The sequence below is a fragment of the Phocoena sinus genome, chromosome 13 (genome assembly GCF_008692025.1).
Source record: "Phocoena sinus isolate mPhoSin1 chromosome 13, mPhoSin1.pri, whole genome shotgun sequence".
Classification (NCBI taxonomy): Eukaryota; Metazoa; Chordata; class Mammalia; order Artiodactyla; family Phocoenidae; genus Phocoena; species Phocoena sinus.
Genome location: NC_045775.1, coordinates 11,282,117 through 11,302,605, shown reverse-complemented (window position 1 = coordinate 11,302,605; position 20,489 = coordinate 11,282,117). Strand labels below are relative to the sequence as shown.

The following is a 20,489-nucleotide window of genomic DNA, read 5'->3' as shown; positions in this document are numbered from 1 at the left end:
ATGTACCTGTTGGCCATTTGTGTGTCTTCTTTGGAAGAATGTCTATTTAGATTCATTGCCCATTGTTAAATTGGATTATTTGTCTTTTGCTATTCAGTTGTATGAGTTTCTTGTATATTTTGGATATTAACCGCTTCTTGGTTATATGGTTTGCAGATATTTTCTCCCATTCCGTAGGTTGCCTTTTCATTTTGCTGATAGTTTCCTTTGCTATGTAGAAGCTTTTTAGATTGATGTATTCCCACTTGTTTTTGCTTTTGTTGCCTTTGCCTTGATGACACATCCAAGAAAATCATTCCCAAGACCAATGTCAAGAAGTTTACCCAACTCCATGCTTTCTCCAGAAGTTTTACAATTTCAGTTCTTATGTTCAAGTATTTCATCCATTTAGAGTTGACTTTTGTATATGGTGTAAATTAGGGGTCCATTTCATTCTTTTGCATGTGGCCATCCAGTTTTTCCAGTATCATTTCTTGTAGAGACTATTTTCTTCATTGTGTATTCTTGGCTCCTTTGTTGTAAATTAATGGACCATATATGCTTGAGTTTATTTCTGGCCTCTCTATTCTGTTCCATTGACCTATATATCTGTTTTTTTTTTTTTTTTTTTTTTTTTGCGGTACTCGGGCCTCTCACTGTTGTGGCCTCTCCCGTTGCGGAGCACAGGCTCCGGACGCGTAGCCTCAGCGGCCATGGCTCACGGGCCCAGCCGCTCCGCGGCATGTGGGATTCTCCCGGACCGGGGCACGAACCCGTGTCCCCTGCATCGGCAGGCGGACTCTCAACCACTGCGCCACCAGGGAAGCCCTATATATCTGTTTTTAATGCCAAGACCATACTGTTTTGATTATTATAGCTTTGTAATATAGTTTGACACCTGGATGTATAACGCCTCTAGCTTTGTTCTTCTTTTTCAAGATTGCTTTGACTACTTGGGTCTTTTGTGGTACCATGCAAATTTTAGGATCGTTTTTTCTATGTCTGTAAAAAATGCCATTGGAATTTTGATAGAGGTTGCATTGAATCTGTGGATCACTTTGGGTAGTATGGATATTTTAACAATAGCAATTCTTCCAATTCATGAATATGGAATTTCTTTCCATTTATTTGTGTCTTCTTCAATTTCTTTCATTAATGTTTTATAGTTTTCAGTGTATATCTCTCTCACTTCCTTGGTTAAATTTATTCCTAAGTATTTTACTCTTTTTGATGCTATTGTAAATGGGATTGTTTTCTTAATTTCTCTTTCCTAGAGTTCACTGTTATTGTATAGAGAGGCAACTGAATTTTGTATGTTGATTTTGTATCCTGCAATTTTATAAATTTATTTATTCTAACAGTTTTTTGATGGAGTCATTAGGGTTTTCTATGTATAATATCATGTGATCTGCAAACAGAGCCAATCTTACTTCTTCCTTTCCAGTTTGTGTGCCTTTTCTTTTTCTTGACTAATTGCTCTGGCCAAGACTTTCTGTACCATGTTGAATAAAAATGGCAAGAGGGGGCATCCTTGTCTTGTTCCTCATCTTGGAGCTTTCCTCTTTTCCCTGCCAAGTTCTGTATTCTTGACCAACATTCCAACTGTTGAAATGATGATTAAAATGAAAATGGCATTCGTAGTTGAGAAAGGTGAAAGAAATTCACAGACACTTTTTTTTTGGGGGGGGAGGTACACGGGCCTCCCACCACCGCGGCCCCTCCCGTTGCGGAGCACAGACTGCGGACGCGCAGGCTCAGCGGCCGTGGCTCACGGGCCCAGCTGCTCTGCAGCATGCGGGATCCTCCCGGACTGGGTCACGAACCCGTGTCCCCTGCATCGGCAGGTGGACTCCCAACCACTGCGCCACCAGGGAAGCCCACACAGACACATTTTAACCAAAGTGAAAATTATAGCTACACCTAAATTTTATTGCCTTTACAACTACTTAATTCAAATGGAGGAGAAGAGAACAAGATTGTTATTCTCTTATGCTGAGAAATCTTAATACAATATGAGGGGTTATGGTTTGAATGTTAGAAGTTTACTTTTATTGTGATGTATAGTTGATTGAAAAGCCATTGCCTCCTATTTCCAAAGCATACACTCCTGAATTCTCTTCCTTGCCAACCAATAGGCATTCAGGTTTCCAAATACTGCAGACTCTGCTTACAGAATTTAGCATGGATTTTCGTTTTTTTTTTATTTATTTTTTATTTTTTTAAACATCTTTATTGGGGTATAATTGCTTCACAATGGTGTGTCAGTTTCCCCTTTACAACAAAGTGAATCAGTTATACATATACATATGTTCCCACATGTCTTCCCTCTTGCGTCTCCCTCCCTCCCACTCTCCCCATCCCACCCCTCCAGGCTGTCACAAAGCACCGAGCTAATATCCTGTGCCTTGCGGCTGCTTCCCCAGAGCCATTCACCCTACTACGTTTGTTAGTGTGTATATGTCCGTGACCCTCCCTCACCCTGTCAAAGCTCACCCTTCCCCCTCCCCATATCCCCAAGTCCGTTCTCCAGTAGGTCTGCGTCTTTATTCCTGTCTTACCCCTAGGTTCCTCATGACATTTCTTTCCCTTAAATTCCATATATATGTGTTAGCATACAGTATTTGTCCTTTTCTTTCTGACTTCACTCTGAATGACAGACTCTAGGTCTATCCATCTCATTACAAATAGCTCAATTTCATTTCTTTTTAAGGCTGAGTAATATTCCATTGTATATATGTGCCACATCTTCTTTATCCATTCATCCGATGATGGGCGCTTAGGTTGTTTCTATCTCCGGGCTATTGTAAATAGAGCTGCAATGAACATTTTGGTACGTGACTCTTTTTGAATTTTGGTTTTCTCAGGGTATATGCCCAGTAGTGGGATTGCTGGGTCATATGGTAATTCTATTTGTAGTTTTTTAAGGAATCTCCATACTGTTCTCCATAGTGGCTGAACCAATTCACATTCCCACCAGCAGTGCAAGAGTGTTCCCTTTTCTCCACACCCTCTCCAGCATTTATTGTTTCTAGATTTTTTGATGATGGCCATTCTGACTGGTGTGAGATGATATCTCATTGTAGTTTTGATTTGCATTTCTCTAATGATTAATGATGTTGAGCGTTCTTTCATGTGTTTGTTGGTATTCTGTATATCTTCTTTGGAGAAATGTCTGTTTAGGTCTTCTGCCCATTTTTGGATTGGGTTGTTTGTTTTTTTGTTATTGAGCTGCATGAGCTGCTTGTAAATTTTGGAGATTAATCCTTTGTCAGTTGCTTCATCTGCAAATATTCTCTCCCATTCTGAGGGTTGTCTTTTGGTCTTGATTATGGTTTCCTTTGCTGTGCAAAAGCTTTGAAGTTTCATTAGGTCCCATTTGTTTATTTTTATTTCCATTATTCTAGGAGGTGGGTCAGAAAGGATCTTGCTGTGATTTATGTCATAGAGTGTTCTGCCTATGTTTTCCTCTAAGAGTTTGATAGTTTCTGGCCTTACATTTAGGTCTTTAATCCATTTTGAGCTTATTTTTGTGTATGGTGTTAGGGAGTGATCTAATCTCATACCTTTACATGTACCTGTCCAGTTTTCCCAGCACCATTTATTGAAGAGGCTGTCCTTTCTCCACTGTACATTCCTGCCACCTTTATCAAAGATAAGGTGTCCATATGTGCGTGGGTTTATCTCTGGGCTTTCTATCCTGTTCCATTGATCTATCTTTCTGTTTTTGTGCCAGTACTATACTGTCTTGATTACTGTAGCTTTGTAGTATAGTCTGAAGTCAGGGAGCCTGATTCCTCCAGCTCCTTTTTTCGTTCTCAAGATTGCTTTGGCTATTCGGGGTCTTTTGTGTTTCCATACAGATTGCGAAATTTTTTGTTCTAGTTCTGTGAAAAATGCCAGTGGTAGTTTGATAGGGATTGCATTGAATCTGTAGATTGCTTTGGGTAGTAGAGTCATTTTCACAATGTTGATTCTTCCCATCCAAGAACATGGTATATCTCTCCATCTATTTGTATCATCTTTAATTTCTTTCATCAGTGTCTTATAATTTTCTGCATACAGGTCTTTTGTCTCCTTAGGTAGGTTTATTCCTAGATATTTTATTCCTTTTGTTGCAATGGTAAATGGGAGTGTTTCCTTGATTTCACTTTCAGATTTTTCATCATTAGTATATAGGAATGCCAGAGATTTCTGTGCATTAATTTTGTATCCTGCTACTTTACCAAATTCATTGATTAGCTCTAGTAGTTTTCTGGTAGCATCTTTAGGATTCTCTATGTATAGTATCATGTCATCTGCAAACAGTGACAGCTTTACTTCTTCTTTTCCGATTTGGATTCCTTTTATTTCCTTTTCTTCTCTGATTGCTGTGGCTAAAACTTCTAAAACTATGTTGAATAAGAGTGGTGAGAGTGGGCAACCTTGTCTTGTTCCTGATCTTAGTGGAAATGCTTTCAGTTTTTCACCATTGAGGATGATGTTTGCTGTGGGCTTGTCATATATGGCCTTTATTATGTTGAGGAAAGTTCCCTCTATGCCTACTTTCTGGAGGGTTTTTATCATAAATGGGTGTTGAATTTTGTCGAAAGCTTTCTCTGCATCTATTGAGATGATCATATGGTTTTTCTCCTTCAGTTTGTTAATATGGTGTATCACATTGATTGACTTGCGTATATTGAAGAATCCTTGCATTCCTGGAATAAACCCCACTTGATCATGGTGTATGATCCTTTTAATGTGCTGTTGGATTCTGTTTGCTAGTATTTTGTTGAGGATTTTTGCATCTATGTTCATCAGTGATATTGGCCTGTAGTTTTCTTTCTTTGTGACATCCTTGTCTGGTTTTGGTTTCAAGGTGATGGTGGCCTCCTAGAAGGAATTTGGGAGTGTTCCTCCCTCTGCTGTATTTTGGAAGAGTTCGAGAAGGATAGGTGTTAGCTCTTCTCTAAACATTTGATAGAATTCACCTGTGAAGCCATCTGATCCTGGGCTTTTGTTTGTTAGAAGATTTTTAATCACAGTTTCAATTTCAGTGCTTGTGATTGGTCTGTTCATATTTTCTATTTCTTCCTGATTCGGTCTTGGCAGTTTGTGCATTTCTAAGAATTTGTCCATTTCTTCCAGATTGTCCATTTTATTGGCATAGAGTTGCTTGTAGTAATCTCTCATGATTTTTTTTATTTCTACAGTGTCAGTTGTTACTCCTCCTTTCTCATTTCTAATTCTATTGATTTGAGTCTTCTCCCTTTTTTTCTTGATGAGTCTGGCTAGTGGTTTATCTATTTTGTTTATCTTCTCAAAGAACCAGCTTTTAGTTTTATTGATCTTTGCTATCGTTTCCTTCATTTCTTTTTCATTTATTTCTGATCTGATTTTTATGATTTCTTTCCTTCTGCTAGCTTTGGGTTTTTTTTGTTCTTCTTTCTCTAATTGCTTGAGGTGCAAGGTTAGGTTGTTTATTCGAGATGTTTCCTGCTTCTTAAGATAGGCTTGTATTGCTATAAAGTTCCCCCTTAGAACTGCTTTAGCTGCATCCCATAGGTTTTGGGTCATTGTGTCTCCATTGTCATTTGTTTCTAGGTATTTTTTTATTTCCTCTTTGATTTCTTCAGTGATCACTTCATTATTAAGTAGTGTATTGTTTAGCCTCCATGTGTTTGCGTATTTTACAGATCTTTTCCAGTAATTGATATCTAGTCTCATGGCGTTGTGGTCAGAAAAGATACTTGATACAATTTCAATTGTCTTAAATTTACCAAGGCTTGATTTGTGACCCAAGATATGATCTATCCTGGAGAATGTTCCATGAGCACTTGAGAAAAATGTGTATTCTGTTGTTTTTGGATGGAGTGTCCTATAAATATCAATTAAGTCCATCTTGTTTAATGTATCAATTAAAGCTTGTTTTTCCTTATTTATTTTCATTTTGGATGATCTGTCCATGGGTGAAAGTGGGGTGTAAAAGTCCCCTACTATGAATGTGTTACTGTCGATCTCCCCTTTTATGGCTGTTAGTATTTGCCTTATGTATTGAGGTGCTCCTATGTTGGGTGCATAAATGTTTACAATTGTTATATCTTCTTCTTGAATCGATCCCTTGATCATTATGTAGTGTCCTTCTTTGTCTCTTTTAATAGTCCTTATTTTAAAGTCTATTTTGTCTGATATGAGAATTGCTACTCCAGCTTTCTTTTGGTTTCCATTTGCATGGAATATCATTTTCCATCCCCTTACTTTCAGTCTGTATGTGTCTCTAGGTCTGAAGTGGGTCTCTTGTAGACAGCATATATAAGGGTCTTGTTTTTGTATCCATTCAGCCAATCTGTGTCTTTTGGTGGGAGCATTTAGTCCATTTACATTTAAGGTAATTTATGTTCCTATTCCCATTTTCTATATTGTTTTGGGTTCGTTATTATAGGTCGTTTCCTTCTCTTGTGTTTCTTGTCTAGAGAAGTTCCTTTAGCATTTGTTGTACAGCTGGTTTGGTGGTGCTGAACTCTCTCAGCTTTTGCTTGTCTGTAAAGGTTTTAATTTCTCCATCAAATCTGAATGAGATCCTTGCTGGGTAGAGTAGTCTTGGTTGCAGGTTTTTCTCCTTCATCACTTCCAGTATGTCCTGCCACTCCCTTCTGGCTTGTAGGGTTTCTGCTGAGAGATCAGCTGTTAACCTTATGGGGATTCCCTTGTGTGTTATTTGTTGTTTTTCCCTTGCTGCTTTTAATATGCTTTCTTTGTATTTAATTTTTGACAGTTTGATTAATATGTGTCTTGGCGTATTTCTCCTTATATTTATCCTGTATGGGACTCTCTGTGCTTCCTGGACTCGATTAACTATTTCCTTTCCCATATTAGGGAAGTGTTCAACTATAATCTCTTCAAATATTTTCTCAGTCCCTTTCTTTTTCTCTTCTTCTTCTGGAACCCCTATAATTCGAATGTTGGTGCGTTTAATGTTGTCCCAGAGGTCTCTGAGACTGTTCTCAGTTCTTTTCATTCTTTTTTCTTTATTCTGCTCTGCAGTAGTTATTTCCACTACTTTATCTTCCAGGTCACTTATCCGTTCTTCTGCCTCAGTTATTCTGCTATTGATCCTATCTAGAGTACTTTTAATTTCATTTATTGCATTGTTCATCGTTGCTTGTTTCATCTTTATTTCTTCTAGGTCCTTGTTAACTGTTTCTTGCATTTTGTCCATTCTATTTCCAAGATTTCGGATCATCCTTACTATCATTATTCTGAATTCTTTTTCAGGTAGACTGCCTATTTCCTCTTCATTTGTTAGGTCTGGTGCGTTTTTATCTTGCTCCTTCATCAGCTGTGTGTTTTTCTGTCTTCTCATTTTGCTTATCTTACTGTGTTTGGGGTCTCCTTTTTGCAGGCTGCACGTTCGTAGTTCCCGTTGTTTTTGATGTCTGTCTCCAGTGGCTAAGGTTGTTTCAGCGGGTTGTGTGGGCTTCCTGGTGGAGGGGACTAGTGCCTGTGTTGTGGTGGATGAGGCTGGATCTTGTCTCTCTAGTGGGCAGGTTCACGTCTGGTGGTGTGTTTTGGGGTGTCTGTGGCCTTATTCTGATTTTAGGCAGCCTCTCTGCTAATGGGTGGGGTTGTGTTCCTGTTTTGCTAGTTGTTTGGCATAGGTTGTCCAGCACTGTGGCTTGCTGGTCGTTGAGTGAAGTTGGGTGCTGGTGTTAAGATGGAGGTCTCTGGGAGATTTCCACCATTTAATATTATGTGGAGCTGGGAGGTCTCTTGTTGACCAGTGTCCTGAAGTTGGCTCTCCTACCTCAGAGGCAGAGCCCTGACTCCTGGCTGGAGCACCAAGAGCCTTTCATCCACACGGCTCAGAATAAAAGGGAGAAAAAGTAGAGAGAATTAGTAGAAGTATGAGTAAAGAAAGAAGGAAAGGAGGAAAGGAAGGAAGGAAGAAAGAAGCAAAGAAGGAAAGAAAGGAGGGAGGGAGGGAGGAAGGAAGGAAGGAGGGAAAGAAGGAAAAAAGACAGAAAGAAAGAAGATACAGTGAAAGTAAAATAAAGTATAATATAGTTATTGAATTAAAAAATATTTAGAAACAAAAAAGGGTCGGATAGAACCTTAGGACAAATGTTGGAAGCAAAGCTATACAGAGAAAATCTTACACAGAAGCATACACAAACACCTTCACAAAAAGAGGTAAAGGGGGAAAAAAATCATAAATCTTGCTCTCAGAGACCACTTCCTCAATTTGGGTTGATTCGTTGTCTAAAGGAGGGAAGGATGGAAGGAAAGAAAGAAAGAAAGAATGAAGGTAAAGTATAATAAAGTTATTACAATTAAAATTAATTATTAAGAAAAAAATTTAAAGAAAAAAAACCATGGACGGATAGAGCCCTAGGACAAATGGTGGAAGCAAGAGTATACAGACAAGATCTCACACAGAAGCATACACGTACACATTCACAAAAAGAGGAAAAGGGAAAAAAATCATAGATCTCGCTCCTAAATTCCACCTCTTCAATTTGGGATCATTCCTTGTCTATTCAGGTATTCCACAGATGCAGGGTATATCAAGTTGATTGTGGAGCTTTAATCCGCTGCTTCTGTGGCTGCTGGGAGAGATTTCCCTTTCTCTTCTTTGTTCTCACAGCTCACAGGAGCTCAGCTTTGGATTTGGCCCTGCCTCTGCGTGTAGGTGGCTGGAGGGCGTCTGTTTTTTCGCTCAGACAGGACGGGGTTAAAGGAGCCGCTGATTCGGGGCCTCCGGCTCACTCAGGCCGGGGGTTGGGGGATGGGGGAAGGAGGGGCACTGCGTGCGGGGCGGGCCTGCGGCTGCAGAGGCAGCGTGACGTTGCGGCAGAGGCCGGCGTGACGTTGCACCAGCCTGAGGCCCGCCGTGCGTTGTCCCGGGGAAGTTGTCCCTGGATCCCGGGACCCTGGCAGTGGCGGGCTGCACAGGCTCCGCGGAATAGGGGCGCAGAGAGTGACCTATGCTCGCACACAGGCCCCTTGGTGGCGGCAGCAGCAGCCTTAGCGTCTCCCGCCCGTCTCTGGGGTTTGCGCTTTTAGCCGCGGCTCGCGCCCATCTCTGGGGGTTCGCGCTTTTAGTCGCGGCTCGCGCCCGTCTCTGGGGTTTGCACTTTCAGCCGCGGCTCGCGCCCGTCTCGGGGGTTCGCGCTTTTAGCCGCGGCTCGCGCCCGTCTCTGGAGTTCCTTTAAGCAGCGCTCTTAAACCCCTCTCTTCGCGCACCAGGAAACAAAGAGGGAAGAAAAAGTCTCTTGCCTCTTCGGCAGGTGCAGGCTTTTCCCCGAACTCCCTCCCGGCTAGTCGTGGTGCACTGACCCCTTCAGGCTATGTTCAAGCCGCCAACCCCAGTCCTCTCCCTGCGGTCCGTCCGAAACCGAAACCCGAGCCTCAGCTCGCAGCCCCGCCCGCCCCGGTGGGTGAGCAGCAAGCCTCTCGGGTTGGTGAGTGCTGGTCGGCACCGATCGTCTGTGCAGGAATCTCCCCGCTTTGCCCTCCGCACCCGTCGCTGTGCACTACTCCGCGGTCCCGAAACTCCCCCCTCTGCCTCCCGCAGTCTCCGCCAGCGGAGGGGCTTCCTAGTGTATGGAAACTTTTCCTCCTTCACAGCTCCCTCCCACTGGTGCAGGTGCCGTCCTTATTCTTTTGTCTCTGTTTTTTCTTTTTTTCTTTTGCCCTACCCAGGTACGTGGGGAGTTTCTTGCCTTTTGGGAGGTCTGAGGTCCTCTGCCAACCTTCAGTAGGTGTTCTGTAGGAGTTGTTCCACGTGTAGATGTATTTCTGGTGTATCCGTGGGGAGGAAGGCGATCTCCACGTCTTACTCTTCCGCCATCTTCAAGGTCCCCCAGCATGGATATTCTAACTGTGGCTTTACATCTTGTGTCACAGTTACTGTCAGGATAATAAATTACTTTCTGGGCCAGAAATACCCTGCATGCTATAGATATTCAGAAAAGTTTCTATAAATAAGCAGAGTTTATATTTTAGAAGGAAATCACTGTGTTTCTCAAGTAACATAGGTGACTTGTCTGTGTCATCAGCTGGCTACAATTCAGTTGCTGCTAATAACCATATCTTCTTACTGTGCATATTTATGCAAGTTAAACAGATAACTTGGGACTTGAAAGAAATGTACACTTAATGTGTGTGCATGTAATGTCTGAGATTTGCTTTAAAATCCTCCAGGGGACAAAGGTCCCTGAGGGCATTGTGGTGATTGGGGAATGACATGTGAGACAAGCTTGGAATGTTGATGTTTGTTTAAGATGGTTGTTGGGCCCCTGGGTATTTTTTATACTGCAATTTCTACCTTTGTGTGTGTGAGTGCAAATTTCTACAACAAAATGCTTATGGAAAGGAATGGTAAGTTTGCAGTGTGAATGTCATGGCATCAAATGAAACTAAGGGGATGAAGAAAAAAAAGCAAATGGTTAACATTTTAGTTAATATGTTTATTACTTAAGCATGGGGGAAGGATGGAAGGAAGGGAGGGAGGAATGAAAACAAAAGGAAATTTAGCATATTCACTCATTATTTCCCTGGTCATAATGCTGTTGTTAAATTATTCACATTATTCAGTATACATTTTTTGTTTTGTCGAAGAGATCCATAAACCTGCTTGCTTTCAGAGCACTTTTAGTGGGGTCGTTTAATGAAACGTATGGTGTACCTGCAGGTTACCATACAGATCACATGTGACTAACTGTTCAGGTGTTGAAATCATAATGTATACTTGGTTATAATTTCTACTGAGGAGCATGCCTGTCACTACTAGAAAGGCTTTGGCCCAGGTGAGGGCAGTGATCATGGTGCCATCAGGGCACGTGGAGGGGGATGGAAGACGCTGCATCTGGTTCAGCTTTTGCTACTTAACACTGAATGATGATCTTGGGCAAGTGTTGTAACCCTTCAGGTCTTCAGTTTCGACATCTGAAACTCTAAAGGATGGGTGGAGAGGTTTTTTTTCTTAATTTATTTTTATTTTTGGCTGTGTTGGGTCTTCATTACTGTGCGTGGGCTTTCTCTAGTTGCCGCAAGCTGGGGCTAGTCTTTGTTGCGGTGTGCAGGCTTCTCAGTGCGGTGGCTTCTTTCGTTGCGGAGCACGATCTCTAGGCGCATGGGCTTCAGTAGTTGTGGCACGCGGGCTTCAGTAGTTGTGGCTCGCGGGCTCTAGAGCGCAGGCTCAGTAGTTGGGGCACACGGGCTTAGTTGCTCCGCAGCATGTGGGATCTTCCTGGACCAGGGCAAAAACCCGTGTCCCCTGCCTTGGCAGGTAGATTCTTAACCGCTGTGCCACCAGGGAAGCCCTGAGAGTTCGTTCAATTAATGCAAATCTATGCTTCGGAGGCCCATCTTGTGCAAAACCATAGAGCTAATTGACTTTAGAGTTGTGAAAGGAAGATGCCAGGTCCTTCATCTTCTACTCATTCCCCGTCTCCATCACAGAGGAATAGAGCTGATGTATTTAAAATTTTGCTTAAAGTGCTTTCGCTTTTATTGCTTCTCCTTCCCAGGCACTTGTATTTTAGTCTTTCTTCCATTAAGTTATGACACTGTGGGATAGACCTGTTACATCTCGTTAAAGTGATTTTAGTCCTCAGCGAGGAGATTAGCAGATGCTAATCTTCTTGTCTATCCACTCACGCAGCAGTGTTCCTCACTTCCTGAAGTTGTTCTCTTTGTCTTTGATGGCTAATGTGCCTTAGTCGTTTTAGACCTGAGGACTTCGACTCTGTCTACCAGAGGCCAGGTAGATAATATAGTGAATCGAACCTGTTGTAATCTATGGTTTTTCAGTACAGTCATCTTTAGTTTTCAGTTCTGCAGCTTTTGGCCTTAATCTTGGGGCCATAATAGAGAATGATGGGGGTTTTGCCTAACTGGAAAGCTTATGACCCTTTCAAGAGGGCATATACTACCTAGTCCCATCTGATTATTGCCATTTGGGCCCCGTGTTGCCCGATTTTCTAAATATTCTGGAGAAATACGGTTGTGGACTGCCATTTTCTGGTCTCTTTTGTTTTTTGTGGGGAAGCTACCTTAGACCCTGTTCTTAATAAATGCTCGAATGGGAAATAGGTCTTTAGTTAGTGTTTTTTCAGTTCTCCTGGTTCTGTTGTAGTTGGTAGGCAGGTAACATCTCTGCTCGGATGGTTTCTCTTGTGGTAACTGAGCAGACCTGGTACCCTCATGGGAAAGGACTGAGAGATTATCTGGACAAGTAGAACTGGGCAGGCAAGTTTTTCTCTGTGTGCCCGGCGTTGGCCACGTAAAATCAGTGTGGTACAAAATGTCTCTGTTCTGTGGCAACACTTAGAATCCTTAGATTGAATAATTTGCCAGCAGGTCTGGAATACCTTACACATTTAATGTATTTCTTAAATTAAGGAATGCATTTTCCTCTAGTCGGTCTTTTATTCCCATCACCATTTGGACTCTCTTTTCCTTCATCTCTCTTTCTCCCTCTCCGTTTCCTGAATTTGTGGCCTGTCCATGGTATAGAATATTCCAGGCATTGTGTTCGCAGAGAATCTTGTAAAGGTTCTTGTAAAGGTGTGTACCCAAAATTCAAGAAATTCATAATTTTGTCAACATCCACTCATGAAAGATATTGAGAACTCATGGTAATCTATGTGTGATATAAAGGAATATTTTTATAATGCTCACATATTTGGGTTTTGGGTTATATGTAAATCGTAACACTGTAAAGTAGATTTTAAAAAACTCCTTAAGGGCAAGAGTCCTGTTTTTTTATATTCCGGAGCACATTTATAGTGTTATGAAGCTGTCAGAATCCTTAGTTATGAGAGATCATTTACGATACGGCACCCCTAAAGAGCGTTAATTCTGAAAATTATTTCTATTTGGCTACAAGTCTCTTGCTCTGACATTAATGTAATATAATTATTGTCTAGGATGGGATCTTTAAGATGAGACTTTCTCCAGACGGGACCCTCCTTGCAGCCGTTCACTTCTCAGGAAAACTAAGCATCTGGGCCATTCCATCTCTGAAGCAGCAAGGGGAGTGGAATCAAAATGAGCAGGTGTGTCTCTTGATTATGATTATTCCTAGAATGATTCTCGCTTAAGGGTGAGTACTGACAATACTAATTTCATTTTGATGATATTTTATGTTTTAAAATGTAGCTCACAGCTATTACTTATTCTCATCATTCCAAAGCTGTCCTATTCTTTACTTACATTATACTATTATCAGTGTAGTAGGACAGGTGAAGAACAGAGTAGCACTGTGTGCTGGTACTAATATGTAGAGCAGGACTCTGTATCCTGAGTGTCCTCTGTCCTTTGATCTCTGCATTTCCCCCTTTCTCATTGCAAAAATACAGAATGGAGATGTTAAGTTTTCAGCAAAAGTTGACTGATATCAAAGATTGGAAGGGTCAATATCGTAAAAAGATTAGACTCCTTTCCAAATCTTGCAGTGCTAGTAATCCTGGGCTTCCGTAAGGTTGAAGGGAGTTTTCGTCTCTTTACTCAAAAGGTAGATAGAGAAGATACAGAGAAAGATAGAACTGTTCATTTTTTTAGTGTCTGGAAATAACAGCGTTTGAGAATTAAACAATTGAGTTGTTTAGTGACGGATAGTATCAATGTCTATTGTAATCTAAAATCAGGATGGGCAGGTAAGGTATAATGCTCGTTTAATGCCACACGTTGTGATAGAGTGAAGATTTAAGAAAAATCTTCTCAGTTAGATACAGCTTACGTTATAAATCTTTCACTGCTCTGAAGATAATTTTGCCTGCCAGCACTTTGAGTGTTAGTTCTTCTTCCCTCACATCCCCATTCCCCTTCCTTATAGAGTATCCTGTCACCAGCTTTGGTGGATACTTCTGTGATTCTAAGAAAGGAGCATATTCCCTGCAAGGTCTGAATGGATCAGGGTCTTTTTATTAGCATTGTTTTGAATTTCATCAAACTGCACTATAAAAGAATTCTTAATAAGCAAACAGTATTTTGTATTTCTCAGAATAGAGGAAAAGAGAAAGGGGCTCTACATTTTCATACTCTTTTCACAGACTTAAATTTATTTGTTTTTGCTGTTCTTCAATTTTTTCTCTTAGACACAATTGTAGGAAGATTCCCTACCCCTGCCTTCCCCTGGCCCAGTTCCTCACCATGTTGAATTTAATTTGGTCTCCACATCTCTGCTACTCTGTCTTACTTACTGGATCTAGATTTGTTCTAAATAGAAGAAAGAGATCCTCCTCAGTTATCAACCTCAGTAGCCAAGTAGAGAGACATTCTTTCTGTCTCCTCTGAAATGAGAGCTAAGTTGACTTATATCTTCACTCTGGAAGTGGAGTGGACCAGCTCTCAAAACTGTTTTTTTTAATGTATTCAGCTAGGGTCATCAGATCATTGATCCAGAAGGTACCGTGCATTTTCCATGGTTATCAATGTGTAGTGTTAAGATACTTAGCTTTTGTTATTTGGGAAGACCCTGATGTTCTATTATATATGGGAAATTTTACATTTGAGCAAGTTTTTTCTTAAAAGGTGAACACTTTGAATATTAGTCATTTGGAATAGAAATATTGATCAAGTTCTGAAGCACACTTAATATTTCATCTTGTAAGTGTCCTAGAATGTCGTACATATAGCACAAGGACTATCAAAAAAATTCATTAGTATGCTGTTTCGTTTTCTGAAATTATGGGTACCTTTTTTTTTTTTTTACGTGCAAAGATAACCTGCATCTCTTGTAGTCCTTATTGGCATATACTTGAATTTTTAACTGGTTAGACATTTTTATCGTTAGCTGCCAATCAGTTTCATTATAATTCATTACTCTTTAGCCCATGAATGTTATTCATTGGGTTTTTATAATGATCCTATTAAAAACACAAAAATTGTTAAAAGATCTTGAAACTCAGGAATGAGTAAATGTAAATATCCCAGTCGTTTGGAATCAGCCATGAGAAAGGTAATGTGACAAGAAAGGAAGGGAATTTGGAAATGGCAACAGATGCACGGTGGGAGGACATGAGTTCAGGCCAGAAATTTGTCTCTAGTGTTGTATTAGGGAGAGTCTTTTGAGCAGAAATATGCTGCACGTTTAGAAGGCAGTTCATCAGGAATTGCTGAAGCCTGATTTTTCGGTTGTACCTCAAAGAGTTTCCGCCTTACCTCTGTGGCTCTGATTCAGCGCTCCCCCCCACCCTACAGTCTGCAGACAGACTGTATGATGATACAACTCCTCAAGCTAGTTGTATCTTTTATTATAATTTACACCTTTTTGGGCTTACCTATCAGTTTCTTCTGATTTGGTTGGTGTAAATTATCTCCCTTGAATGCTTGAGTAACCTGGAAAAAAACGGGATTCGGGGCTCACAGAGCTGAAAACCATGGAGCTGGTTGCCATCACCAAGGCTGCTCGGCATATCCTCATTCCAGAGCGCGTCCCATCACAGGCCAGTGGCTGCCAGCCCCTCCCTTTCCTGCTCAGCACCTGGAAAAACTAGCTGGATAGGACAGGCTTGGCCCTCTGAGACCCCTGCCAGTGCTAGCCTCAAAATAAATTTTTGTCCAAAGTTGAGAACAGGGAGGGCATTTAATTTCATCTATTCGAAGGTTGTGATCACAGTGCAAAAGCTCCTTCACTTAACCTGCCATCTTTTCTAGTCTGGTCGTTATGCTGCTTTGTACCTGCACCCTGAGCCCTCCTCTCCTGCTCGCTACTTTGGTCCAACCCTTTCTGTTTTACTTTGTGAACTTCATTCCATCATAAACTCCTGTGAGCCTTCATCATTTTCACAGAATGCTCTGCTTTCTTTTGATACACTTAATCTAGGCGTATAAAGCTCAGTAGGGTTGAGGTACATGTACACATAGTCTTGCAGCTTTTATAAAATTTACTCTAATAATAACCTCTATTATTATTTACTGAGCACTAAGTTTGTCTTAGGGTTTTTCAGCAAGTCAGCAGGAGAACTGAGATTTGATTTCATAGCTCTCTGGCTCTGATGTCCACGCTCTTACCATGACCATGTGAGAAAATAAATACACTGTTAAAAAGGTGGGAAAAACCTGTTTGTTAGGTTTTTTATTAGGCTTTATTTGATGCGATCTTTACAAGAACAGAGACAAATTCTTTTCCTCTGCGAATGTAACACGGATTTCTTCAGCCCTCTCAGGTGTGTTGAACTCTTGAGCTAATTAGTGTGTATTAGATACTAGAATAAGTAATTGAGAAAGTCTGTCATTGGTGAGCCCTTAACTTTATGATAGATATCATATCACAGTACTTATGATGTGGTGACATGAGGTGAGGATGGTAACTCCTTGTCCAGCAAAAGAAGTTTGAACAACCATACTTTGTTTGAGCCTTTCACCTATATTCCGGGGATGAATCACATTGGATATTGGACATTTTAGATTTGACTTTAATGTATGAAGAGAGTCATTAAAATCTAGTGTACTAGTCAGCTATAGAGAACAAACTAGTGGTTACCAGTAGTGAGAAGGAAGAGGGGAGGGGCAAGCTATGTGTAGGGGATTAAGAGGTACAAGCTATTATGTATGAAATAAGCTACAAGGATATATTGTACAGTGCAGGGAATATAGCCAGTATTTTATAATAACTGTAAGTGGAGTATAACCTTTAAAAATTGTGAACCGCTATGTTGTACACCTGTAACATATAATATTGTACATAAACTATACTTAAATAAAAGTAATAGTGCATTAGAGTAAATGTTATAAAGCTTACATGTAACAGTGCTATCAAGGGTAGGTTGTTACTTTATTCAGAATAATTATCGTAAAGTAATAAAGTTCAAGTATTTGAGTCTCTACCAAGTACCACAGTAGAAAATGCAATAAGTCACAATCCTTGCCCTTAGGACATTCATAGTCTTGCAAGGGAAATTATAAACACATTAATAAAATAACATGTTAATATTATGAAAAGATAAGCTCAGAGGAATGGTGCATACATCATTTGGTGGTTTGGGGGAGGGGGATTGTTGGGAATAAGCAGTGTTTGTATAGTAAGGCTTGGCTGTCAACAGCAATTTTCATCTCTCTCATTTACTTCACAAAAAACCCTGTTAAGTAAAAAATGTTTTTATACTCGTTTTAAGAGATGGGAGTAGTGCTAAAAGAAGTTAACTTAGATCACTAAATGTTAGAATCAACGTTCCATTTTGACTCGGGTCCTCTGACTTCGTAGGTCAAGACTTTTTTCCGGAGAACCTTCTTATAGTGCTCATACTTAGAAATACTGACTTCAAGTGGGCAGATTGGGTACTAGTTAAGACGTTAATGGAAAACAGGGAGAGATAGCCCGTGTGGTTTGTACGATGACACCTGGAGTTGTGCAGTTCATTATGTAGAGACACTGGGAATGTGAAAATGTTAATAAGCGAGAGGTATAATAGTGTCACTTACCAAATGTGTGGTGGCACTTTGCATATTCATCACTGGCTGAAAATCACTGAAGAACTCTTAAAACAGTGGAAAAACACTTAAAACAGTTGCTCTTTTCTCATTTTTCCAGTTTAATCAAGTGACCTTGGGTCAGCCAGGTAGGACAGGCTTTGGATTTCTTTGTGGCTACTCTGGGGAATGAACTTTCCGAAAGCCAATTAGTTTAAAATAGAGTCTATAATATATAGTGTATAGTTAGCTTATAACTTTACCTTAAACATTGCCTGAGAAAAAAACTGTTTCTGTTGCCCTATCCACACTTAAAGTCTTTTACCAAATTGTGAATTCAGCTCATCTGGGCCTTTCTTCAAGCAATACGCTGCTTTATTAGTTTTCATAATATGCTTTGTTTGAATGAGTATTTTCTCTGTAAAATCTAATGATTAAAGATAGTTTGGAAGTGCCCGTTCTGATTTACTTCTATCCAGTTTTTAGTTGATGAAGTACTTTGGCTTTCATTATCAATATGAAAATCCATGTGGCTAGAAATCTGTATTAAGTTTTGTTCATGTTTGGAATATATAGTCAAATTGCCAAACTGATTTTCATTTCAAACATTTCCCGTATGTTATGTTTATATATTTACATCTCCTTTTTGGCCTTAATTGTTCTCTGAAGAAGCTTTATTACTTGCTTATCTGTACTTACTTGGATGTAGCAGACACAAAACTAACCTTTTCCATTTGATTGTATTTTCTCTTTGACACATAGTAGGTACTGGCCTAATTTTGTTAAGTGGATGCATCAGTGAAGGACAAATGGGAAGATAACAGTTCATGTCATTAATAGTGATCTAAACCACAGCTGTTTTCACATCTTCACTAGACTGTCAGCTCTTTGAGAGGAGGCACTGAATTGAATATACATTTCTTCCCTGAGAGCTAACAAAGGACTTGGTGTATTAAATACTAATAATAAATGTTTGTGGAATGAATAAACATTTAAAGGTTGCTTTTATGCTGTTGGCAACAAGGTCTTTGTTATATTTAGCTTCCAGCTGTAAAAAAAGAAAAAGAAAAGTCAGCGAATAAAATCCTTAAATCTGAAGAAAACAGATGTAAGCTGTATGCTGTAGCCATAATAGCCTCTCTGAACAAAATCTATAACTGTATCCTTAGGACATCCTCCTCTAGGCTACTGCTGCCCTATAAAGTGAGGGCACCTGAGGCTGTTTTCAGACATACGGTAGCACGTCATGCAGAGAGGAGTGGCATGGAGGCTGCTGCTCAGGATATATCAGCATAGTACTGGGACTGAGTACCCCCCACCCCCCGCTTTCCTGGGGGTCTTGGGAGCTTGGTGATCCTGTCTTCAAAGTAGCAGCCTGCAGCGTTTGAATCAGATGTCATAAAGCACAGCCAGATCATGGTTCTCCTCACAAAGTCCTTGGCTCTGAAGGGTGGTAAGTTGGGGCCAGTTTGAATAGTGTAAGGGGAGCAGTGGGAATGTCAGTATAAGAAAGCAGCAAGGGACAAGCTGTCAGGTTGCCGGTCTGGCAGGCCGCCTCTGCCTGAGGCAGAGTTAAGTTTGGGATTTTGTTTGGGCTTCTTTCTTAAGTATACTGTACAGATAATTTCATCAAACGCCCACATATTGTGAAGTTGAACGCTTAGTTCAGATATATAGACTGAATTGCTGTGTACTTCTAAGACAAAAGTACAGACAGGTATATACCCCAAAGAATTTAAAACAGGTGGTCAAACAAGTGCATTCACATACATGTTCACAGCAGCTGCAAGCTGGAAACAACCCAAATGTCTGCTAACAGAAGGATGGACAAATTGTGGTATATACTTGCGATAGAATATTATGCAGCCATAACAAAGGAATGAACTACCAATCCATGCCACAACTTGGATGGCCCTTGAGAACATTATGATAAGTGGAAGAAGCCAGACACAAAAGGTTGTTTGAATTCATTTATACAAAATACCCAGAATAGGTAAATCCACAGAGATCGAGGGCATGTTGGTGGCGGCTGTGGCTGGGGAAAGGGGAAAGGGGGTAACTGCTTAATGCCTAAGCTTTATTTTGAAGGGATAAAAATGTTTCGGAACTAGATGGAGGTGGCAGACGTTGTGAACGTACTCAATACCACTGAATTACTCATTTAAAAATGATTAATTTTATGTTAATTTCACCACAATGAAAAAAAAACGATTTCATTAATCCTGTCCTCCCCCCCAAACCCTACAACAAACAAAAATGCATATAATTAGAATATGATGCATTGTAGTCCCGTACTTTGGCCTACTTTTTTTTTTTTTTGCGGTACGCGGGCCTCTCACTGTTGTGGCCTCTCCCGTTGCGGAGCACAGGCTCCGGACGTGCAGGCCCAGCGGCCATGGCTCACGGGCCCAGCCGCTCCGTGTCATGTGGGATCGTCCCGGACCGGGGCACGAACCCGCATCCCCTGCATCGCAGGTGGACTCTCAACCGCTGTGCCATCAGGGAAGCCTCTGGCCTACTTTTTTTTCCTGAATAAGCTTAGTCTTTCCCTACCTGTGTCCTTCTGTGCACACTGTGGTCTCCCACTGGAACGTTGTCCTCCACCCATTTTCCACATCCAGGTCTTATCCAGCCATAAACATATATAACACCATCAGGCTTTCTTTGATCCTCTTGAACTCCCTTCATCTTTCTCAAGCCCATATCCAAAATGATCTCTTGATCCTTTGAAGACCCTTAGCACTTTTATCTATACCTCTTTTTTGGGCAGTTATCAAATTTGACCTTCGGTTATTGTTAGTTATACCCATTTCTTAGCCATCTATGTGCTTGAGTATAGGGCATATAGTGTCTGATTTTTTTTTTTCTGCTTTCTTTCATAGTGTAAGTGCACAGTATTCATTGACTAAATAGCAGAAGAAACCACACTTTTGAGAAGGTGTAGGAATATTTGTACTATGTCAACTAATTTTTCTATAGCTTAGGCATTCTACTTAGAGCTCAGTGATTCATTAGTTCATTCTCTCATTCAGTATTTAACTGCTGTGACAGGGGTGGGCACTGATAGACGTGGGAGTACAAGGATGACTAACAGTCCTGGATGCAGAGGAACAAAT

At 40.6% G+C, this 20,489-nt stretch overlaps 1 protein-coding gene across 2 annotated transcripts in view; it reads left to right on the top strand.

Moving 5' to 3' along the window:
• The window catches only part of NBAS (NBAS subunit of NRZ tethering complex), a 365,227-nt gene that overhangs the window by 60,819 nt on the left and 283,919 nt on the right, over positions 1-20,489 (top strand). For both annotated transcript variants that reach the window (XM_032652473.1, XM_032652472.1), the window contains one exon: positions 12,888-13,016. In XM_032652473.1, coding sequence (XP_032508364.1) covers positions 12,888-13,016 — 129 coding nt within the window. The remainder of the gene's footprint in view (positions 1-12,887; positions 13,017-20,489) is intronic.